Raw genomic sequence first — 22,222 nt, forward strand, 5'->3', positions numbered from 1 at the left:
GAGCTGTGTCGCGGGCGCGCGCGCTGCCGGCTGCGCCGCAGTTAAAATGGTCCGAGCCGGACCCCGCGTTCCCCTGGCCGCTGCACTGACTGACTAAGCTGGCGGGCCAGATTCGGACTGGTCGCCTAGCCGGCAGGCTCGCTCCTTCCGTCGCGTTCCCAAAGCTCGCGCCCATCGTTTTCCCGGCTTTCCCGGGGCAAAGCATGTAGCCCCGGTCAGGCTCCGGGGCGGCCCTCAGCTGACGCCCACCCCCCACCGTCGCGTGTTGCCCGTGTGTGTGTGCTCAGGGAGGGCGACCCCGCCGCGGGCCTGAGGCCGAGCCAGCGAGCGCCTGCCCCGCTGCCGGTAGCTCGCCTCTTCGGGCTTCCCTACTTCCCCGTCCCGGTCCCCTCCTCGGGGCCTTCTATATGGGCCACCTTCTCTCGAAGGAACCGCGTAACCGCCCGAGCCAGAAGAGGCCTCGCTGTTGCAGCTGGTGCCGCCGCCGCCGCCTTCTCCTCAGGCTGCCCCGCCGGACCCCGTCCAAGGCGCCCCCACAGCCGGCGGCGCCCCGGAGCCGGGACTGCTTTTTCCGCGGGCCCTGCATGCTCTGCTTCATCGTGCACAGCCCCGGCGCTCCCGCCCCCGCCGGCCCAGAGGAGGAGCCGCCGCTCTCGCCGCCGCCGCCGCGGGACGGGGCCTACGCCGCGGCCGCCTCCTCGCAGCACCTGGCGAGGCGCTACGCGGCCCTGGCTGCCGAGGACTGCGCCGCCGCCGCCCGCCGCTTCCTGCTATCTTCGGCCGCCGCCGCCGCCGCCGCCGCCGCCTCGGCCTCGTCGCCCGCCTCCTGCTGTAAAGAACTGGGGCTGGCCGCGGCCGCTGCCTGGGAGCAGCAGGGCCGGAGCCTCTTCTTGGCCAGCGTGGGGCCCGTGCGCTTCCTGGGGCCGCCCGCCGCCGTGCAACTCTTCCGAGGGCCGCCGCCGCCGGCCGAGCCCCCCACGCCCCCCGAGATGGTGTGCAAGCGGAAGGGGGCCGGGGTCCCTGCCTGCACCCCCTGTAAGCAGCCCCGCTGCGGAGGTGGGGGCTGCGGCGGCGGCGGCGGCGGCGGCGGGCCTGCGGGGGGAGGCGCCTCGCCGCCGCGGCCCCCCGACGCCGGCTGCTGCCAGGGCCCCGAGCAGCCACCGCAGCCTCTCTGCCCCCTGCCCTCCTCTCCAACTGCCGAAGGTACCCCGCCAGAGGCCAGCGGGGACGCCGTCCGAGCGGGGGGCACCGCCCCCTCGCCCGCCCAGCGACATGAATGTGGCGACGCGGACTGTCAGGATCCCCCCGAAAACCCCTGCGACTGTCACAGGGAGCCACCCCCTGAAACCCCAGACATCAACCAGCTGCCGCCATCCATCCTGCTCAAGGTGGGTCTGGGCGAGAGGCGCTGAGATGCGCGCTTTCCCCCAACCCGGCCCCCACCTCGGAGGTTTTCTCTCTCCTCCCCCTAAGCGCGGAGGAGGGGGCTTCCTGACAGCCTGCGACGTCCGAAGGGGAGATCGGGAAGCCAATGGGGAGGATGCTTGTGGCCTACTTTTGAGATAGAAGAACTTGGGAGTCGGATGAGTGTCTTTTAATAGCTTGAATTTGTTGCACAATTCAGGGTTCATCTGGTATTAGATTCCAGCCGGGTGATTTAGAAACTTTTCGTAGGTTCTTTCTTTTCTTTTTCTTTTTTTAATCGAGCAGTTTACACTTATAAAGGCTTTGTATATTAGTATCTGAAAGTGTTCAAACAGTACTTTCAGGTTTGATAGCAGCTCGTTGATGTCAGTAACAGTGAACTTTTACCGAGCATTTACTATGATTGGGGACTGGGCCAGAGCTTTGTATACATGGTATTTCATTCGATCCTCTCTGTGAGATAAATATTGTTAACATCCTTAACTTTTTGCAAGAAGGAACTGATATTTCGGTGCTATGTGCCTACAGTAGTAAGGCAGGCAGAAGTGGTCTTTGCTCTTAACGGAGCTTACAGTTTGGCGGTGCTTGAAGATGCTGAATGACTTGTCCAAGGTCACACACTGGGGCAGATCTGGGAATTCAGGCTTGTCTGACTTAAAAACTCTTTCTTTTATGGCAATGTTGTGTTGCCTTACTACATGTTAACCTTTGCATGAAAGCATACAGATTATCAAGAGGTAAGAACAGATGTATTTTGTGTTGGGCGATGGGTGAGTGGAGATGAGGTAGGTGTCCTGTGGGAGCTTTATCTCACTTTCAACTACTAGGTAAAATTTGCAATTTGGTCAGTGTAGTGAGAAACTTTATTATGTGACACGGTTTGTATCATTATTAGCAAGTTATTTTTTCTTCATTTACGCTCTTCTCCCCCCCCCCCACTTCCTTTTTGGAGCTTAATAAATAAATATAAATCACCTTTTCAGTGTGGATGATATTTAAGACTTCCTGAAAATGACCTAGTTAAGAATTTGGTTACTTGTATTGTTATTGTTACCGTCACCGGTATACTTGATTAGACTTTTTGAGTATTTATAATCTTGTGTTTTTGGATGTTTTATTGTGATACTAATGATCTTGTAAATAATATAGGAGAAAAGCTGGAAAGCTTAACTTGTTCTTGTGTCAGAATGTAATGATTTAACTCTTATGGCGGCATATTTATTGGAGGAGTAATCGCCTCCTGTGTATGTTCAGGGGTGCATTTTAGGGCAGAGGAAACTTTCTTGACTTCTTGAAATGAGTGGCTGACATAGACAAAGTAACAAATATTTGGTATAGAGCTTTGAGTGCTGTATTGTTATTTGGCAAGTAAGACTGGTTAAAAAAAAAGCAAGAACAAAAACTGGTTACTTTCTCCTTTTATTTAAACAATCATTTCATGAGGTAGAGAATATTTTAATACAAAAAAAGGACGAAAGACATCTCATAAAATAGAGAGAATCCATACAGAACAGTTTATTCTGTCTGCTACATTGTTGTTTTTCACATTTTGCTGTGGAATGTTGAAAACTTGGCTTAAGGGACATTTGGGAATTAACTCATTGGATATTCCTTGTTGTGTTGGAGTGTTTGGACGTTATGCAGATTTCCATTCCTTGTATTAGAAACTTGAATAAAGATTTCTCTGAGTCTTATGGTCCCAAGTGTTCAGCATCAAGTGAGTTGGACTGTTCGGAATGAATTGAAATGGAGGTTTTTCAGTGTTTACCAATCTAAGTAGAACTTTAAGGGATAAGGCTTTCGAAGGCAGAGGTTCTGTCCCTCCCCCAAGTGCAGTCCCAGGCATTTAATAGAACTCGGTAAATTATGACCACATGAATGTCCAGGTGTTTAGGAAGTCTGGACTGAACCTTAGTGAATATGCCATACCAGTAAGAAGTCTTAAGGCATGTTTATATCTTGACTTGAGTTACGGTTGTTTTGAGCTGCAAGAGATTCATGTGGTGGTGAAAGTGTTCTGCCTTGTTTCCGGTGAGAGCTGGAGGAGTTTAACTTGGAGAAGAGAAGACTTTGGGGGCTATGATAATTTTTTTACAGGATAAAAAGGGTTGTTGCATAGAGAGAACAAAATGCATCACCCGCACTGGAAGACATTCTTAGAAAGTATGCCTTCTTTTCCTGGAAATGGATCAGTAGCCTTTATAATTGTATTGCTCTGTCTTTTGTAGCAGGAGTTTCTATAGTTGTAAAAAAGGGAATATGGAGTGGGGAGAGTTTGGGAGAGAAAGGTGAGGAAACGTAATCTAATGGCTGTTTTTCAGGAAAACTACCGTACTTGCCTAATTTTTTTGAGGTATGACAGAAGCAAAAGAGAAAAACTAAATTTTAATATATATTGCTTCATAGGCATATTTTTGGCTCAATATCTACAAACCTTTTTCTTTCTAAATTTTATTTTTGTATAAGTAATAAGTATTAATTTAAAAATTCAAAAAATGGAGGTGAAACAAAAGTTTGCCTTTGTTCACACCTACCATCCTCTCCAGAGGTAACTAACCACTGTTACTAGTGTAGATTGTTTTACCCCTGTGCTGTGGAGTACAGTAGCCACTAGCCACATATGGCAATTTAAAGTAGTTAACATTAAATAAAATTTAAAATTCAGTTTCTAAGTCACAATATCTACATTTCAGAGATCAGTAGTGTGGTTGGTGGCTACATACTGGACTGTGCAAGTTCAGAACATTTCCATCATTGTTGAAAGCTCTGTGTAAACCTTCATAGCTTTTTTTTTTTTTCATAAATGACATCAAAATGTACAAATTCTGTAATTTTTTTCCATTTAATGTGCTTTGGAAGTCTTTTTTATTCGTATATGATTTCCTTTATTCTTTTTAATTACTGCATAGTATACCATAGTATTATACCATACTGTATTTATTTCTCTATTAATGGACCTTCTAATTTAATTGCTACCACAAACAGTGCTAGTACTGTTTCAGTGGACATGTCTTCTTTTTAGCGTAGATTTTGAGAAATAGAATTTTAGGATTGAAGATGGATGTATTTCAGAATTTAGAAAGTCCTTTCTAACAATAGCAGCTGTGCAAAAATGTAATGAGTTAATGAGTTCTTTCTTGAAATAGTAAGCCTCACTGGAAATCATAATTCTGTAACTTCAGAGCAGAAAGAGACCTTTAAGGTCATCTGGTTATGTCCTACTTATGCATGAAAAAACAGGCATTAGAGAAATGAAATGGCTTGCTTAGCCCAAGACCTTTTAGATAGTGAATGGCAGACCGTGGGCAGGAACCCAGCTCAGTGTTTCCAGGTCTAGAGATCTTTTCAACATTGTGTAAGAGGACCTGAATAACTTTCTCTCAGAGATTTTAGGAAAAAGATTCCTGAAGTGGCGGGTGGGAGAGGCTGTGGCAGGGGTGGTGAGGGAGGCAGGGAGCTGCTTACACCAGAGGACTTCTAAGCCATGATCAGTCAGAGGCTAATTTTATAATTGGGACTGTAGGGTTGAGTTGTGGTCTTTAAATATAAGAAATTTGAGAAGCAGGGAATGGCTCCTCAAAGGTCAACTGTGGGAATAGCATTTTCTTAAGTACTTAAAGTCTGTGACAGTTGATCTTTGCTTAATGGACTGTTTTGGATCAAATAAATCAGCTTCAGTTTTTGCTACCTGTTGCCTTTGTGACTTAGCAACCCTGCCTAGTAGTATCACAATTAGATTTTAGATTATAGATTTTATATATATAGTATGTAACAGTTTTACTAAATGATGGCACTGGAATATTTTTCTTCAAGTAGTTACTGTTTGAGTAACTGGGCATTTTGAAATCTTTATTTAAATTTTAGAGACTTTGTGTGCCATGTGTTTAGATATTTTGCTGTCAACAGACCTATTTCTTCAAAGGAAAAGGGATGATAGATCCAAAATTCATAACACCATCAGGAAACTACCTCACCATGCTTTACCCTGATAATGTGTCAGGTATTAAATCTTTATTTTTATAGCTTTATTAGCACAAGGTTGCTTTAGTGATCACCAGAGAGTTTTGTAAGATAAATGTGCTTTGGAGGAAAGCTTATGTACCTGAACTTTTTTTTATCGGATGTGCAAATAAGATTGAAAATAATGGAAATAGGAGTCAAAGAACAAAAGTAATACCACATTTAAAGTTTTGAATGTAGATTACTGGTGGGCAAGAGGAACTAATTTACATGTAACATTTCATGAATGCTTGACCTCAGGCTGCAGTATCAGATAACTTGTAGAAGGTATGTCCCTGTAGTTCTAGGGATGGTTTTAGTTAAGCACTGAAATGACGCGTCTTAAGTCAGACTCAAGATTTTTCTTTGCTGAAGCATGTCATGTAATCTTAATTAACTTAATCAGGCTACCAGGAGGTGAGATCTGTTTCTTGTCATTTTAAGAAGTCTATACATTCTGGTGTCTTGTAAGTCAAGGAGTCAACCTTGAGCCATTCTTTGCCAACTTGAGGTTCTATGTTACATAAATGATAGGGAATGTAAGGGAAGATAAGTGAGTACAAACATGAAAGCATTTAATATTAGCTTACTAATTTCTTAAAAAGTTGCTTAATTTGGCTAAATGTAATATTTTATGCTTATCAAGAGTCTTGCCCAAGTCTCAGCCAGTTTGGAGCAAAGTTGTGTGGTAAGGGCATCCATGTGGAGGAATAAGCTAACAGCAGTGATGGGAGATTGGTGACTTACATACATATGTATGTTTTAATGAGGAACTAAACAAATAATATCCTATAGATTCGGATAGATTCCCCTCTCTGAAATCTCAGAATTAACTATTTCAACTAAGTTCAATTTTCCTGGTCTTTTAATTTTTTCCCCCATGAATGGCATATCTTGCCTCATTCTTAAATATTCTACCTACATTGCCTGCCTAAAGCTTGAAAGTGAAACTTTCTAAGTAGTCTGCTGAAGGAAGGATGGTAGCTTTACCCACTGAGAAAACTGTGGAGCAGCAGCATCCACTAACTATGTGCATACTTAGCATCCATATCTTAGCTTCCAACTACCATTCAGTGTTCCTTGTACAAATGGCTGATTCCAGGCTGGGAGAAGGAAAGTGCAAGAGAAGCCTAGAGTACTTTATTCCAGAACACAAGGAAGTGCTCAAAGAATAATGGAGCTAGGTCAAAAGTTGTTCCATTGTTTCTCCTCCCAAAATACTTTAAAAAAAAAGGTGTTTTATGTTTTATTGAATTGTGGTTTTAGAATAAAGTTTATTCTTGTGTAAATTTCATAATATCTGAGTTTATGATAGAGTAACACTGTAGTAATAGTTGTGATTTCATTAGTTTGCTGTACCTTGAATTTTAATTATGAGAAATTATTTTAAATTACAGATGAAGAAATATGGCTTCATTTTATGGCTGCATGGTTAGAAAAGTACAAGAAATATGTTTTGTTCCTTTGTTTTTCTAAACAGTGCTTTCTTAGCTGGCTAAATAAAGGTTTGCCAATCTTGTTGGTCTTTTCAAAGAACAAACTTACTATTTCACTGATTCTATTATTTTTCTGGTGTGTATTTCACATATATCTGCTTTGATTTTAATTTCCTTCCTTCTGCTTGGCTTGTGTTTAGTTTCTTCCTCTTATTGTAGTTCCCTAATGTGGAAGGTTAGGGTTATTGATTTGAGATTTTTTTATTCATAGTTATTCACACCCATATCCCATAAATTTTGTTATCTTCTCTTTTCTTTTTCATTCATCTCAAAGTATTTTCTACTTTTCCTTGTGATTTACTCTTATTCATTGATTGCTTACAGTTATGTTATTTAATTTCCACATATTTGTAAACTTTCCAGATTTCCCTCTGTTTTTGATTTCTGATTTCATTCCCTTGTGATCAGAGAAGATACTATGTATGATTTCAGTCTTTTAAAATTTATTGAGGTGTGATTTGTGGCTTAACACATGGTCCATGTGCACTTGGGAAGAATGTGTATTCTGTTTTTGGGTGGAGTGTTTTATAAATATCCGTTAGGGCTCGTTGGTTTAAGTGTTGTTCAGGTCTTTAGTTTCCTTGTTATCTTCTGTCTGGTTATTTTATCCATTATTGAAAGTGGAGTGTTGATATCTCCAAGCATTTTGTAGAATTGTTTATTTTTCTCCCTTCAATTCTGTCAGTTTTTTTACTATATTTTGTCTGTTGTTAGGTGCATATGTGTATATATAAAATTGTTGTATCTTAATGGATTGACCCGTTGATCATTTTGTAATTCTTCTTGGTCTCTTGTAACAATTTTTGTTTTAAAGCCTATTTTGTCTGACATTAATGCAGACGCTCCAGCTCTCTTCTGGTTACTATTTGAATAGAACGTTTTTCCATCCTTTTACTTTTAACCAGTGTCTTTGGATCTGAAGTGAGTCTTTTGTAGACAGCATATAATTGGATATTGTGTGTGTGTGTGTGTATGTGTGTATGTTTTCCCCATTACATTCTCTTAAATCGGAGAGTTTAATGTTCTTATATTTGATGTAATTACTGATAAGGAAAGGTTTCTGGCATTCTGCTTTCTCTATGTCTTTTATTTTTTATTAATTCTGCCATTGTGTTAGATATTTTTTAGTGTACTACTTTGATTCCTTCTCCTTTCTTTATGTATATTACTTTCTTAGTATTTGCCCTGGGGGTTATAATTAATACCATGATTTATAGTAATCTAGTTTGAAAACTTCCATTGGTCCTGAGCCTATTGATGGTAGCACCTTTGGTAAGAAATGCCTGTAGAGTTGCCTAGGCATACATCACTTATAGCAAGCTCCACAGACTTTTCTCCCACTGGTGCCCTGATGTATGGCTGGGCCAGCTCTTCTTGGTTCTTATGATCTCAGAAAGCACTTCAGCAAGAATCAGGGAACTTGGAGGAATAAGATTTATTACTCACAGATCCTGGAGAATGTATGGCACATAGGGCCCGAATGGTGTCTTAAGGTTTTTGTGCTTACTCTTTATTAGCTAATTTAAAGGATAAGAGCATAAATTAGATTATGGGAAGGGAGAACTGGTGTCACTCAAGTGGTCAGTTATCTAGGTTACCCAGGGCTTTCTGAAATAGGGACTTCCTGGGGTGGAGGTAGCCTAGTTCCTTATGTGGTGGTTTTGCTAGTACCTGTGTCATCCATCTGGCAATATGTTTGTTTATTGATCATTTTATTAATAAGATTGATAATGATTTATTTACTAGATTGATGTGTTTTGAAGTCTTGGCAATCAGAAGCTTAATTCAGATACATTATCATCAAAAAAGCTTAAGGTACTTACACTACAAATACCAATTTAGTTTGGTATTTAAAATGATATATAAAAACTTTGTTCTTGTGCTTAGGTTTTTATTGTCACAGTCTATACCTTTATATGTTTTGTGTCTGTCAACATAAATTTATTATTTTATATAGTTGTCTTTTCAATCATATAGGAAAAAGAAGAGTGTAAGCCAAAAATACAGTAATACTGCCTTTTATATTTACCTTCTTAAATGCTTTCCTTTACTGTTCTTTATTTCTTTATGTGGTTTCAAGCTACTGGCTAATGTTCTTTCATTTTATCCTAAAGGACTCCCATTAGCATTTTTGTAGTCAGGTCTAGTAGTGACAACCTCCTTCAGTTTTTTGTTTATTTGGAAGTATCTTAATTTCTCCTTCAGTTTTGAAGGATAGTTTTGCCAGGTATCTTGATTGACACTTTTCATTTCTGTATTTTAAGTATGTTATCCCATTGCCTTCTGGCCTACCTAATTTCTGACAAGAAACCAGAATTTATTTTATTGAGGATTCTTTGTACGTGATGAGTTGCTTATCTCTTGGTGCTTTCAAGGTTCTTCTTTGTCTTTTCTGACAATTTGGTTATAATGTGTCTTGTGTAGACTCTTGAGTTAATTCTATGGGGTTCATTGAGCTTATGAATGTTTAGAGTCATGTCCTTTATCAAATTTGCCAGGGTTCAGCACTGTTATGTTTACACTGAAATTTCTATTTTACCTTCCTTGGCCTGTGATTCCAATGCTGTCTTAGTTTTCAAAGACTTTGCTGTGAGTCTTCTGTGCATGTGCAACTTGGTGGTCAGCTCAGGTTTTTGTCACTTTGTATGCAGAGTTAGCGACCGTCTTTTCCAGATCTCTTTTCTGATCTTTCCTTTACAGTCTTTCCCTTTTTGTTGTTCTTTGGCTGGAAATAAGGACGTGGAGTTTCAAAATTACAGCCACCTGCACTCCTGAGTTTTGAATAACTGGGACTGCTTTCATGATGAAGTGACAGAAAAACATAATGGGGATTCCTTGTGTACTCTTTGTTCCACAGAGTCCCCTGTGCTGGTTCTGCTGGCCAGAAAGAAGGGTTTGTCTCTGGGTTTTAGGTGGCTACAGAGCTGCCACATTGCAGTGCTGTGACTGAGGCTGCATTTGGGATATTGGCAGTAAGGAGAAAAGCGAAAAGGGAAAGAAAGGAAAACCAGAAATAAGGACTCTTCTCACATTCTCTGTCTTGCAGAGGCCTATTTTTCTGATCCTCTGTCCAGAAAGTGCTCTGCAGTTCTGCATTGGGGTCATACTTAGTTCCATGCTGAGAGATAAAAGGAAAAAATACTCAGGATGCTTATCCCTGTTATTGGTCATTCTTTCAGTTTTTGCTCCCTTTCAGTTTGAACCTCCCTAATTCATCTGTTATAAACCTTTTGGAGTCCTGAGATAATTGCTTTTAGTATAATGTCCAGAGGTTTTAATTGATATGAATAAGGTGAGAGAGAGGCTGTACTCCACTTTGCCAGAGATTCTTACATATATTTTTTCTTCTAACTAGACCCCTGGAGGAGAACGAGTAGTTGTGAATGGAAGGCAGTTGTTTTCCCAAGGCTCACAATTTAAGCACAGTAGACATTCTAGCTTAGATGTCTAAAACTTTTGACTGGACAGAGACAAATCATTTTAGGCAACTCAGGAAGAAGAGATATATAAACATACTGTTATCCTCATTTTGAAGATAGGGAAATTGAGATACAGAGAGGTTGGGTAATTTGCCCAATGTTACCTAGATAATGGTACAGTGATGAGTCAAATCTAGGATAAGACAATTTAGCATTAGAACACATTGTCATGTTAAAATTTTCACTTAGTATTATGGCACTTGTCATATACAAAACAAAGTAGATAATATAATGAACCTCCCATGTATCATTGAACTAGTTTTAAGAATTTCCAATATTTTGCCTTTTTTGTTTTATCTCTGTCACCAAAATTTTTTGTTTTTTGATAAAGTATCTGAAGGCAAGTTCTAGAGTTGTCATTTCAGCCACAATCACTAAAGTATGTATCTAAAATGGATAATAACTTTTAAGAAATAATGTAAACCACATTATAAATATAACTGCAATATAATCATAACCTAAAAAGTGAAGAATAATTTCCTTTAAGTCACTTAATATATATTTTGTGTTCAGTTTTATCTGTCTCAGAAGTAGCTTAGTTTGATTCAGGATCTCAGTATTCACATTTTGTATTTGTTGGTCTATCTCTTACTAATAATTTAAAAAAATCTGTATTGGTCCTAACTTTATGCTAACCATATTTTTTTGATTTTGACTTTTTACAACTCTCTTAAAAATAAATTTTTCATTTGGAATAGTCTTAGAAAAGTGGCAAAGATAGTACAGAGTTCCCGTGTATTCCTCACTCACTTTCAATTTTCCCTAATTTGATTATCTTACACTACTGTGATACATTTGCCAAAACTGAAATCAGCATTGGTACAGTTTTTCTGTTAATGTCCTTTTTCCAATTCAGGATTGTATTAGTTGTCAGTTGTCTTTATGCTCCTCTGGTTTGTGATAGCTTTTTCTTGTTTTTCTGGCCTTAAATTTTTTGAGGATTCCTGATCAGGTATTTCATAGAATGTCCCACATTTAGTGTATATGATCTTTTTCTCAGGGTTAGATTTGGATTATGAGTTCCTGGGAAAAAATACCATCAAGTAAAATGTCCTTCGTATGATTTGATTTCCTTGTTAAAAAAGGCATATAAAAAGGTTATCCAGTTTCTAGACAGTAACTGCAATAGGGGAGGTGAGGACTTGATAATATGGGTGAATGTTGAAACCACAATGTTGTTCATGTGAAACCATAAGATTGTGTATCAGTGATACTTTAATAATTAGAAAAAGTTACACAGTTCCAAAGTCAAAACTATAAACTAGGTACCTTCAGAGTAGTCTCACTTTCATCCTTTTCCCCTTCCTAGTCTCTTCTTCCTTTCCCTAAAGGTAAGCATTTTTTATTAGTTTTTGGCTTATCCTTCCCCTTTTTTTAATATTGGCAAGTGCTTGTACACACATGTTCCCCAGCTCTACCCAAAAGGTAACATTAGCCCCTGTTCTTACCTCCTGTACCATACTTCCCCTTTAGGGCAGTCCCTAATAGTGACTCTCTTAATAATGGCCATTTATAGTCAAAATGGTTTTCTGTTTCAAAAAGTTATTTTTTTTCTAACTAATAAAAACCTTTAAAATGTTTATTACATATTAATATGGTTCCTTTTTTATTCACAGATATTTTCCAATTTATCCTTGGATGAGCGCTGCCTTTCTGCATCATTGGTTTGCAAGTATTGGCGGGACCTTTGTTTAGATTTCCAGTTTTGGAAGCAGCTGGATCTTAGTAGTCGTCAGCAGGTATGGAAACTAGTTCTAAGAAACAGTTTGGCCTACTCAAAAAATCTTAAGAAAGAAATCACTTCTTTCATGTTGTAGTTTTTCAACTGTGACTATAATTTACAGTTCCATGTTTTAGCTATTTTTTTTGTAAATTCAGGTTAAAGCTAGGTTTTTATGTTGAAGAATATATTTTTTAGTGTGGATTCATAATTTTGCCTCTTAATTCTCTGTTTTAGTTCTCTTTGTCTTCTTTCAAATGATCTTTTTAAAAAAGTCACTAAACCTTTTCTTTTTTGAAGGGGTTAATCATGAATATTAATTTAATAGAAAATTATGACAATGTTTGTATAGTACTGCTGATACGCCATGTACTAGTCTTTGAGCTTTATATATAATTTGATTATCAAAACAACCTTAGGAGTCGATACTATTTTCTTTATTATTATACTACTACTAATAATATAAATTACAGCTGTATTATAGATGAATAAATAGAAACAAAATAGGCTAAAATAACTTAATTTTATTTTAATTTTTCTTTTGATGAGTTTTCTAATCCTCTCCCCATTGCCCAGCTGCTCAATGTATTTGTATGTGGTGGCATAAATTAGGAAAAAAGTTAGTAGTGCTTATTGCAAACAATTTGGTGGACTTGTTGGATTGTTCCTTTAGTGTTGGTTGTCAGTACTTGTCATTGGATATATGTATAAAAATATCCAATAACAGTAGGATTTTATTGGAGTTCTAAACCTGCTGTAAATCCTTCCATATTAGTAATAGTAGTATGCTGGTAAATATTTTAAAACTGGTTTTCAGAAACAAACAAACAAATAAAAAGCCCTGGCCTGTAATCTTTGCCAGTTTCTGTGGTGCAAATATTCCCACCACAGCCAATTTCAGGCTACCATTGTGGTGTCACTGAATGCAGTGATGTCAGTGATTTGAAAAGAGGTACATAGTTACACAGGAAAATAGTTACATTTACTGGTTTATTATTAAAGGATACCACTCATGACTGGCCAAGTGGAAAAGATGGCATATAGCAAGGTGTAGAGGGAGAAGGTGTTGAGCTTCCATACCTTCTCTGGGCATACCACTCTCACAGCACTTTCATGTGTTCGCTAACTCAGAAACTATTCAGATTTCATGGTTCAAGAGTTTTTGTGACCCAGTCTCAAGCTCCTCTTCCCTTCTCAGTAAGTGAGGGGATGGGGCTGAAGGTATTTACCCTCTAATTACGTGATATGTTTGGTCTTTTTGGGACCAGCTTTCATTCTGAAGCTATCTAGAGGCCCCGGCTTAAGTCATTTCATTAGTGTAAATTCAGGTGTGGGCAAAAGGGGTTCATTATGAACAACAAAAGACATTTCAGTCACTCAGGAAATTCGAAGAGTTTTAGGAGCTTTGTTCCAGGAATTGGAGAAAGACCAAATACATGTTTTTTATTATAGCACAGTTCTTATGATGCTTTAATATTATGGTAGGCTTTCTTTTGATTGTGGTTTTCATTCTGTAATCTGCTTATTTACCAGGGGAAAATTTAATAAAATAATAGTTATTTCCGCTTTCAGCAAAATTTTAAATGTATTGTTTTTTTTTCTCATAGGTCACTGATGAATTATTGGAAAAAATTGCATCAAGAAGTCAAAATATAATTGAAATCAACATTTCTGATTGTCGCAGTATGTCTGATACTGGCGTATGTGTTCTAGCATTTAAGTGTCCTGGACTTCTTAGATATACAGCCTACAGGTGTAAACAGCTTTCTGACACCTCTATTATTGCGGTTGCCTCTCATTGTCCTTTACTTCAGAAAGTTCATGTAGGCAACCAGGACAAACTTACTGATGAAGGACTCAAACAGGTAAATTTCAGCATTTATAAAATGATTTTACTCATATTAACTCAAAATGTTTTTCTTGCAGCAACAAAAGATTTTTTATGGTAAAAATAATGCTCAGAGACTAAAATAAATTATCTTTCTAATGTACCCATGAATATTCGTTTGGGATAGGGAAATAGAGTGCTGTTGTTACAACTGATAAATTAACTCTGTTGCGTTTTGTAGTGAGTGCCTGAAGAACTGTGGCCAGCTGTTTTATTGATTCATTCTTTTGTTACTTAAATTTTGCTTTAACAACACTATACAGTTTGGGTCATCATGAGATTTTAAAAATTAACTTTGAACTCCCCTTTCAGGTTACTAGATGACATGCTTACATGCTTTAAAATATCTGGTTGAAGGCATAAATGGAAGTCTAAGTTAAAGAGTATAAGATGAAGAAAATGGTGATAATTGGATTAAAAATAGTATCATATATATTTTCTGTTTAATGCACTTTATCTGGAAAGGGTATATAAGGTTTCTTGTCTCAGAATGGATTATTCATTCAATGAATATTGAATGGATTCTATGTGCTAGGCCCTGAATTTGGAGATATTTTGAATATTTATTTAGTTAATGTACCCACTATTTATTGTACTAGGTACTTTCTGTATCTTTACATTTAACCCTTGAAATAATTTTGTGAAATAGTTGATGCTAAACTCTTTTTGCAAAGGAAGGAAATTAACGCTTAGGGAGATTAATGAGCTTGCCTATTGTTTAGCAGATGTTGGAGCTGGGATTCTCCCAAGTTTCTACTGTCTTTTCACTTTTCCATTCTAAGAGACTGTACTCTTCTAAAACTTGAATACAGGAACCTATTCCATGAGGGCAGGGGCCATACACATTTATCACTTTACTCACTGTGCCCTTGGTAAACATTTGTTGACAGAAAGAATTCCTTTCAAAAACTTTGTCAGGATTAATGCTTCAGTTTAGAATTAGGATGTAGTCCTAACACTTCCCAATAAAAGCAGAGTATCAATAAAGTCCTATATTTAAATCTGATCTGAGATGAAGTTAGAAATAAAATGAAGATCCCTAAGTTTAAACACTACAATATGAATTGAACTGAACATTGAAATCAAAGTTCAATCAATATTAGGAGAAATTTGGAAAGATTCTATACTAAACAGTACTGGCTGTGTCAATAAAATTTATATATTAAGAATGCTACAGCTCTGAAGCTATCTAGAGGCCCCAACTTAAGTCATTCCATTAGTGTTAAGTTCAGGTGTGGTCAAAAGGGGTTCAAAATAGAACCCTATTTTATCTACAAAGGCAAATTGTACAGTAACAATCTTAGTTGTTTCAATATTTGTCCGGATCCATTTCTGCTTATTCACTAGCAGAGCATTTTATACATCATAGCCTTATGTATGGTGCAAATTGATATTTTCTAATCTGTACTATTAGTGTTTTTATATTGAAGTATAGTAGACATAGTTTATGATTTGACATTTATATACATTATGAAATGCTCATCATGATGTGTTCTTAATCTCCTACCCCCATTTCAGCTGGCTCTCCCATCTCCACAACCACCAGTTTGTTCTCTGTATTTATGAGTCTTTTGCTGTTTGTTTTGTTCATTTGTTATACCAATATGTTAAATAAATGTTGGCCTTGACCAACTCAGTAATTTAATTTCATGATCCAGTGAGGCTGAATGAGCTCTGCTATGGAGTATATTATAGTTTAGTGAACTAACAACTTAAAAATGTATAATAAAGTTTCAGAAGGCCTAGGACTGAACTATTCATAATTGATAAATTTTACTGGGATTGATTTTTCTTTTTTGTTCCTAAACAAAGCAATTGATTGAAGAGTTGATTCTACAGATCAGGTTACAGGGTTTTGGGTTTTTTTCCTCTTCTGTTAGTAAAGCTGACAAATGTTTTAGAATGGTATACATGTGTTTTATTGATAATGTCTTTAAAATACATTTTCATCATAACTACTATAATTCTAGCAAATACCATATGAGTGTGTTTTTTTAATTCTGTTTGCTATCTATAAAAGCGGTTATATAAAGCATTTTAATTTGGAGTTCTGATGGATCTAAAATTTGATATTTTAAATATTTAATTCTGTTTAATAGTGCTTTTCAAACTTACGGTGAAACACCTAAAAGTCAGACTGTTTTTAGCCAAACACTATGTTCTTTGAGAAATATCACTTGAAATCTTGATATTTTTATTTTTATAAAAATAAGTCCAAATAATTTTACCAGTGAAATGTACTTCTGTTATATACATCTCATAAAACTACAATCATGTATTTGAGGGAAAAAAGAGCTATTTAATTAAGAATAATAGGCTGTTTCAGTTTTTTCTAGTATTTTATTACTGTCCAACAGCAAACAAGTGATAGCAGTAACCAAGATATTCAAAGAAATCTAAAAAATTGTATCCATTAAGTTAATATTTATGTGACTGCTGGTAAATACCAGCAGTTTTTAGCAGTTTAACACTTCTGTCCAATTCATGGGTCTCCCTAGAAATTTCTGAAAATGGTAACTATAGGCATCATCTCAGATTAAGATGGTACAAAATTAATAAAGTTGCATTAGTAAATTTCAGTCTTACTATATCATGAGTTTTTAGGTCTTTAAAAATAAGTATTGAGAGTGACATCAACAAAACGGCAGAGTGGGAGTTCCAAAACCCCATTCCTACCCAGAAATATCAAAAAATAAGCAGAAACTGTTAGAACCAATTTTGCCAGAACTCTAGAATACAGTGCTTTATAGCAATCAAGTAATGCTAAACCAAGACAAAGGAAATTAAAATATGGCGCAGGAAAGCTCAGTGGAATTGTTGTCTGTGTCCCATATTCTCCCCAGCTGGGCAACAATCTTGAAGACAGCGGCCTACATTCCCAGTACCAAGGTCCCTGGTTCCAGAGGGAACAGACTGGACTTTATTAACAAATTACTGTGTTTGTATATTCTAACCTGCCTGGGAGTTTCCTGAAGGACTGAGGCAAGGTTCCCATATCTGTTTCATCCAATTCAGAACTCATTCAAGGTGGAAAAGTAGTGGACATTGATTGAAAACATTGTTAAGACAAATGAAAAACCTCCAGATGCCTGGGGCAAAAGATTATGGCTAAGTCATGCAACCGACCACCTAAGGCTTGAAAGAGGAAGCCTGGGAGAGAATATCTTTGGGAAATTAGGGCAGTCAAAAGCACCAGTATGTATAGGGGAATTCAGAAAGCCATGTACATGCTCAGGAAATAATTGAAAAGCCCTTAAACTTTCAGCACTGGCTCTTCTCTGGTCTTAGTGCAGGAAGTGAAGGCCCAGGCAGAGTTGTAAATAGCATGGCTGAGTGTTGAAGAAGTATTTCTGCACAGAACCAGTCTGTAAAGAGTAGGAGAAGTGTTTTTGTTTTATTTAGTTTTGTTTTTAAGCTCTTGGCATTCAAGGAAATATCTGTCAAAACACTGACTGAACACAAGCTAAACCTTCAAAAATTAAAGCAAACCCTGGGAAAGCAGGAGAAGATGATTTCCCAAGTTTTATGTCCAGTTTCCATCCAAAGAAATAGGAGGCATCCAAAGAAATAGGAGAATATGGCCCACTTAAAGGAAAAAAAAATATTGACAGAAATCATTCTTGAGGAAGCTCAGACCCTGGACTTAGTAGACAAATATTTTAAATCAATTACCTTAAATATGCTCAAAGGACTAATGTAAAGTATGAACAAAAAATTAAAAGATCTTAGGAAAATAATGTATGAAAAAAGTGAGAATATCAGTAAAGAGCTAGAAATTATAAAAAGGAACTAAATAGGAATTCTGGAGCTGAAAAGTACAATAACTGACACAAGAAGTTTATTAGAGGGATTCAGTATCAGATGTGAACAGGAAGAAGGAAGAATAAGTGAATCTGAAGACAGGACAAATGAAATTATGTCCGAGAAGCAAAAAAATAGAATGACAAAAAGTGAACTTGAGCCTAAGGGACCTATGGGATACCATCAAGCAAAATTACATTATGGGAATCCCAGAAGGAGAAGGGAGAAAGAGGCAGAAAGAAGAAATAATGGCCTAAACTTACCAAATTTAATGAAAGACATGAATCTGTACATCCAAGAAACTCGAAGAACTCCAAGCAGGATAATTTCAAAGAGATGTACATTGAGACACATGATAGTCTAATTGTCAAAAGCCAAAGACAAAGAGGTGGTCTTGAAAGCAGCAACAGAGAAGTGCCTCATAGCATATAAGGGATCCTCAGTAAGATTAACAGTTATTTCACTAGAAACCTTGGAAGCCAGAAAGCAGTGGGCTGTGACAAAGTGCTGAAAGAAAAAATGTCAACCAATAATTCTATGTCTGGCAGAACTGTCTTTCAAAAATGAAGATGTTAATTAATTAACATATTAAGGTATTCCCAGATAAAAATTGAGGGAATTCATTATTACTAGACCTGCCCCAAAAGAATTGCCAAACAGAATCAGTCCTTCAGCTGAAACAAAAAGATAGTAGACAGTAACTGAAAGCCATGTGAAGAAAAAAAGACCGTGGGTATAAGTATAGGTAACTACATAGGTAAATATGAAAGGTAGTTTTATTGTGCCTTTGGTTTGTAACCCCTCATTTTAAAATATGATTTAAGAGGCAAATTTTGAGAACAGTAATTATAAATTTGTGTTAATGGACAAATGTGTAGAAATGTAATCTGTGATAATAATTATGTAAAGTAGGGATAGAGATGTAGAGGAACAGAGTGTATATTGTTGAAACTAAGTTGGTATTATTCAAATTAGGCTATTGTAAGTTAAAGATGTTAATTATAATTTAAGTTGGTATTATTCAAATTAGGCTATTGTAAGTTAAAGATGTTAATTATAATTTCCATGGTAACCATTAAGAAAATAACAAATATGTTCAGGAAAGTAATGAGAAGAGAATCAAATGGTTCATTTCATAAAATCTGTATACAAAAAATTTAGTAACAGAGGAACTGAGAAAAATCTAGAAATATAGTAAACAAATAGTTAAATGGCAGAAATAAATATCAGTAGTTCCTTTAAATTGATCAGACTCTAATTAAAAGGCAAAGATTGACAAAATAGATTAAAAAAAAAATCAGCCATGCATGTATGTCTACTTTAAATAGACTCATTTTGAACACAGACAAAATGAAGTTGAAAGTGAAAGAATACAAAATATAGTCCACTCAAAAACTAATAACCAAGGAGAGATGGAGTGGCTGTATTATTACTGAAAAATACAGATTTTAGTCAAAAGTTGCAGGAAACAAAGGTCATTATATATTTGATTAAAGTTTCAATTCATCAGGAAAATGTAACAATTATAAGCATATATGCACCTAACAAGAGCCCCTAAGTATATGAAGTAACATGGAAAGACTTGAAGGGAGAAACAGTTCTACATTAATAGTTGGATGTTCTAATACTCCACTTTCAATAATAGATTGAACAACCAGACAAAGATAACAAGGAAATAGAGGACTTGAGCACTACTCTAAACCAATTGTACCTAACAGACATATAGAATACACTACACTCAGAGACAGAATATATATTCTTTTCAAGTGCACATGGAACATTCTGAATATTTAGACAATATTTTAGACCATAAAACAAGTTTTAATAAGTTCATGATAATGTAAAAAGATTGAAATCACAAAAGTATCTTTGACCACAATGAAATGAATCTAGGAGTCAGTAACAAAAGGAAAACTGGAAGATACGCAAATACATGGAAATTTAACAACACAGTCTTGCACAACCAATGATAGAAGAAGTCCCCAGAGAAATTAGCAAACACCTTGAAGTGAATGAAAATGAAAACAATTTATCACAAGTTATGGAATGCGACAAAAGCAGTGCTCAGAGGGAAATTTACAGCTGTAAAAACCTGCATTACAAAGGAAGAAAAATCTGAAATTAGTAACCTAAGTGTATACCCAAAGGAACTTTAAGAAGAACAAACTAAACCCAAAGCTAGTAGAATGAAGGAAATAATGCTCAGAATAGACTTAAATGAAATAGAAAACAGAAAAACTATAGGAAAAAATCAGCAAAACCAAAAACCGTGAAGAAAACCATTTTTCTTTGAAAAAAATCAATAGAATGACAAACCTTTAACTAGGTTGACTAAGGAAAAAAGAAGACTCAACTTAGAGGATTATACAAGAATATTATGACCAACTATACACAAACTGGGTAGCCTAAATCAAATGGGAAAATTCCTACAAATATTTTAACTACAACAACTGACTCAAGAAGTAGAAAATCTGAATGCACTTAAAACAAGGAGACTGGGTAAGTAATAAAAGTCTTCCCAACAAAGACAAGTCAGGAACCAAATAGCTTCCCTGATGAGTTTTGCCAAACATGTAAAGAATTAATACTAATCCTCCTCAAACTCTACCAAAACATAAAGAGGAGGCAACACATTCTAAGTCCTGTGAGGCTAGCATTACCCTGATTCTGAAGCCAGACACACTACAAGATGAGATTAATGAATATAGATGTAAAAATACTCAACAAAATGCTAGCAAATCAGCAGTATATTAACAGGATTATATACTATGACCAAGTGTGATTTATTTCATGAAAGCAAGGGTGGCTCACCATAAAAAAATTAATGTAATACACCACATTACTAGAATGAAGGTAAAACCCCGCATAATCATTTTAGTTGGTACAGAAAATAACTGTCAAATCCAGCACGTCTCCGTGATACAGCACCATAAGCTAGGACTAGAAGGGTACTTCCTAAAAGTTGAGGGCTCTATGTGACAAAAATACGGATATCATTCTAAATGCTGAACAACTGAAAACTTTCAAGGTTCAGGAACAAAACAAGGATGCCAATTTCGCCACTGCTTTTCAGCATTGTACTGGAATTGTAGCCAGGTCAATTTGGCAAGAAAAGGAAAGAAAAGGCTTCCAAATTGGAAAGGCACAGTGAAGCTATCTCTATTTGTGGTTGATGTGGTTTTGTATAGGCATACCTTGGAGATACTGTGGGTTTGGTTCCAGACAACTGCAATAAAGCAAATATTGCAATAAAACGGGTCAAATGATTTTTTGGTTTCTCTGTGCATATTAAAGTTATGTTTATACTACACTGTAGTCTATAAAGTCTGTAATAGCATTATGTCTAAAAAAACCAATGTATATACCTTAATTAAAAAAGTTTATTGCCACAAAAATGGTAATCATCAGCTGAACTTTCATGAGTCATAATCTTTTTGCTGGTAGAAGGTCTTGCCACGATGTTGATGGCTGCTGGCTGGTCAGGGTGGTGATTGCTGAAGGTTGGGGTGGCTGTGGCATTTTCTTAAAATAAGAAAACAGTGAAGTTTGCCACACTGATGAGCAATTTCTCTCTAACATGCAATGCTGTTTGATGGCATTTTACCCACAGTAGAACTTCTTTCAAAATTGGGGTCAATATTCTCACACCTTGCCTGTGCTTTTAGTTATGGTTATGTAATATTCTAAATCTTTTGTCCTGATTTCAACAGCCCTTACAGTATCTTCACTAGGAGTAGTTTACTTTTACAGAAACCGCTTTCTCTGCTCATCCGTAAGAAGCAACTTCTAATCTGTTAAAATTTTATCATAAGGTTGTAGCAATTAAGTCACATATTTAGTCTCCCCTTCTAATTCTGATTCTCTTGCTGTTTGTACTACATCTACAGTGACTTCCTTTATTGATGGCTTGAACCCCTTGAAGTCAAACATGAGTGTTGGAATCACCATCTTCCAAACTTCTGTTATTGTTGATATTTTGGCTCTTTCCATGAATCACAAATATTCTTAATGGCTTCTAGCATGGGGAAATCCTTCACAGAAGGTTTCAGCTTACTTTGTCCAGATCCATCAGAGAAATCAACTATAGCAGCTATAGCCTTATGAAATAATTTCTTAAATAATAACTTGAAAGTAGAAATTACGCTTTGATCCATGGCTGCAGAATGGATGTTTTTGCAGGCATGAAAACAGCATTACAATAAGTAACATCAAAGATCACTAATCACACATCACCATAGCAAATATAATTAAAAGGTTTGAAATACTGCAAGAATTACAAAAATATGATACAGACATGAAGTGAGCAAATAATTTTGGAAAGATGGCATTGACACTGACAGACTTGTTCCACAGAGGGCAATTGCCACAAATGTTCAGTCATAAAAAATGGAGTATCTGCAAAGTGCAGTACAGT

The 22,222-nt window shown here is 37.1% G+C and overlaps 1 protein-coding gene across 6 annotated transcripts in view; it reads left to right on the forward strand.

Annotated features, from left to right (window-relative positions):
- The first annotated feature begins 276 nt into the window (after positions 1-276).
- Positions 277-22,222, forward strand: part of FBXL17 (F-box and leucine rich repeat protein 17) — a 531,544-nt gene continuing 509,598 nt past the window's right edge. For all 6 annotated transcript variants that reach the window (XM_037011920.2, XM_073233169.1, XM_073233185.1 and 3 more), the window contains exons 1-3: positions 277-1,388; positions 12,016-12,138; positions 13,727-13,984. In XM_037011920.2, coding sequence (XP_036867815.2) covers positions 408-1,388; positions 12,016-12,138; positions 13,727-13,984 — 1,362 coding nt within the window. In that variant the 5' untranslated portion in view covers positions 277-407. The remainder of the gene's footprint in view (positions 1,389-12,015; positions 12,139-13,726; positions 13,985-22,222) is intronic.

The sequence above is a fragment of the Manis javanica genome, chromosome 1 (genome assembly GCF_040802235.1).
Source record: "Manis javanica isolate MJ-LG chromosome 1, MJ_LKY, whole genome shotgun sequence".
In the NCBI taxonomy this organism is placed as follows: domain Eukaryota; kingdom Metazoa; phylum Chordata; class Mammalia; order Pholidota; family Manidae; genus Manis; species Manis javanica.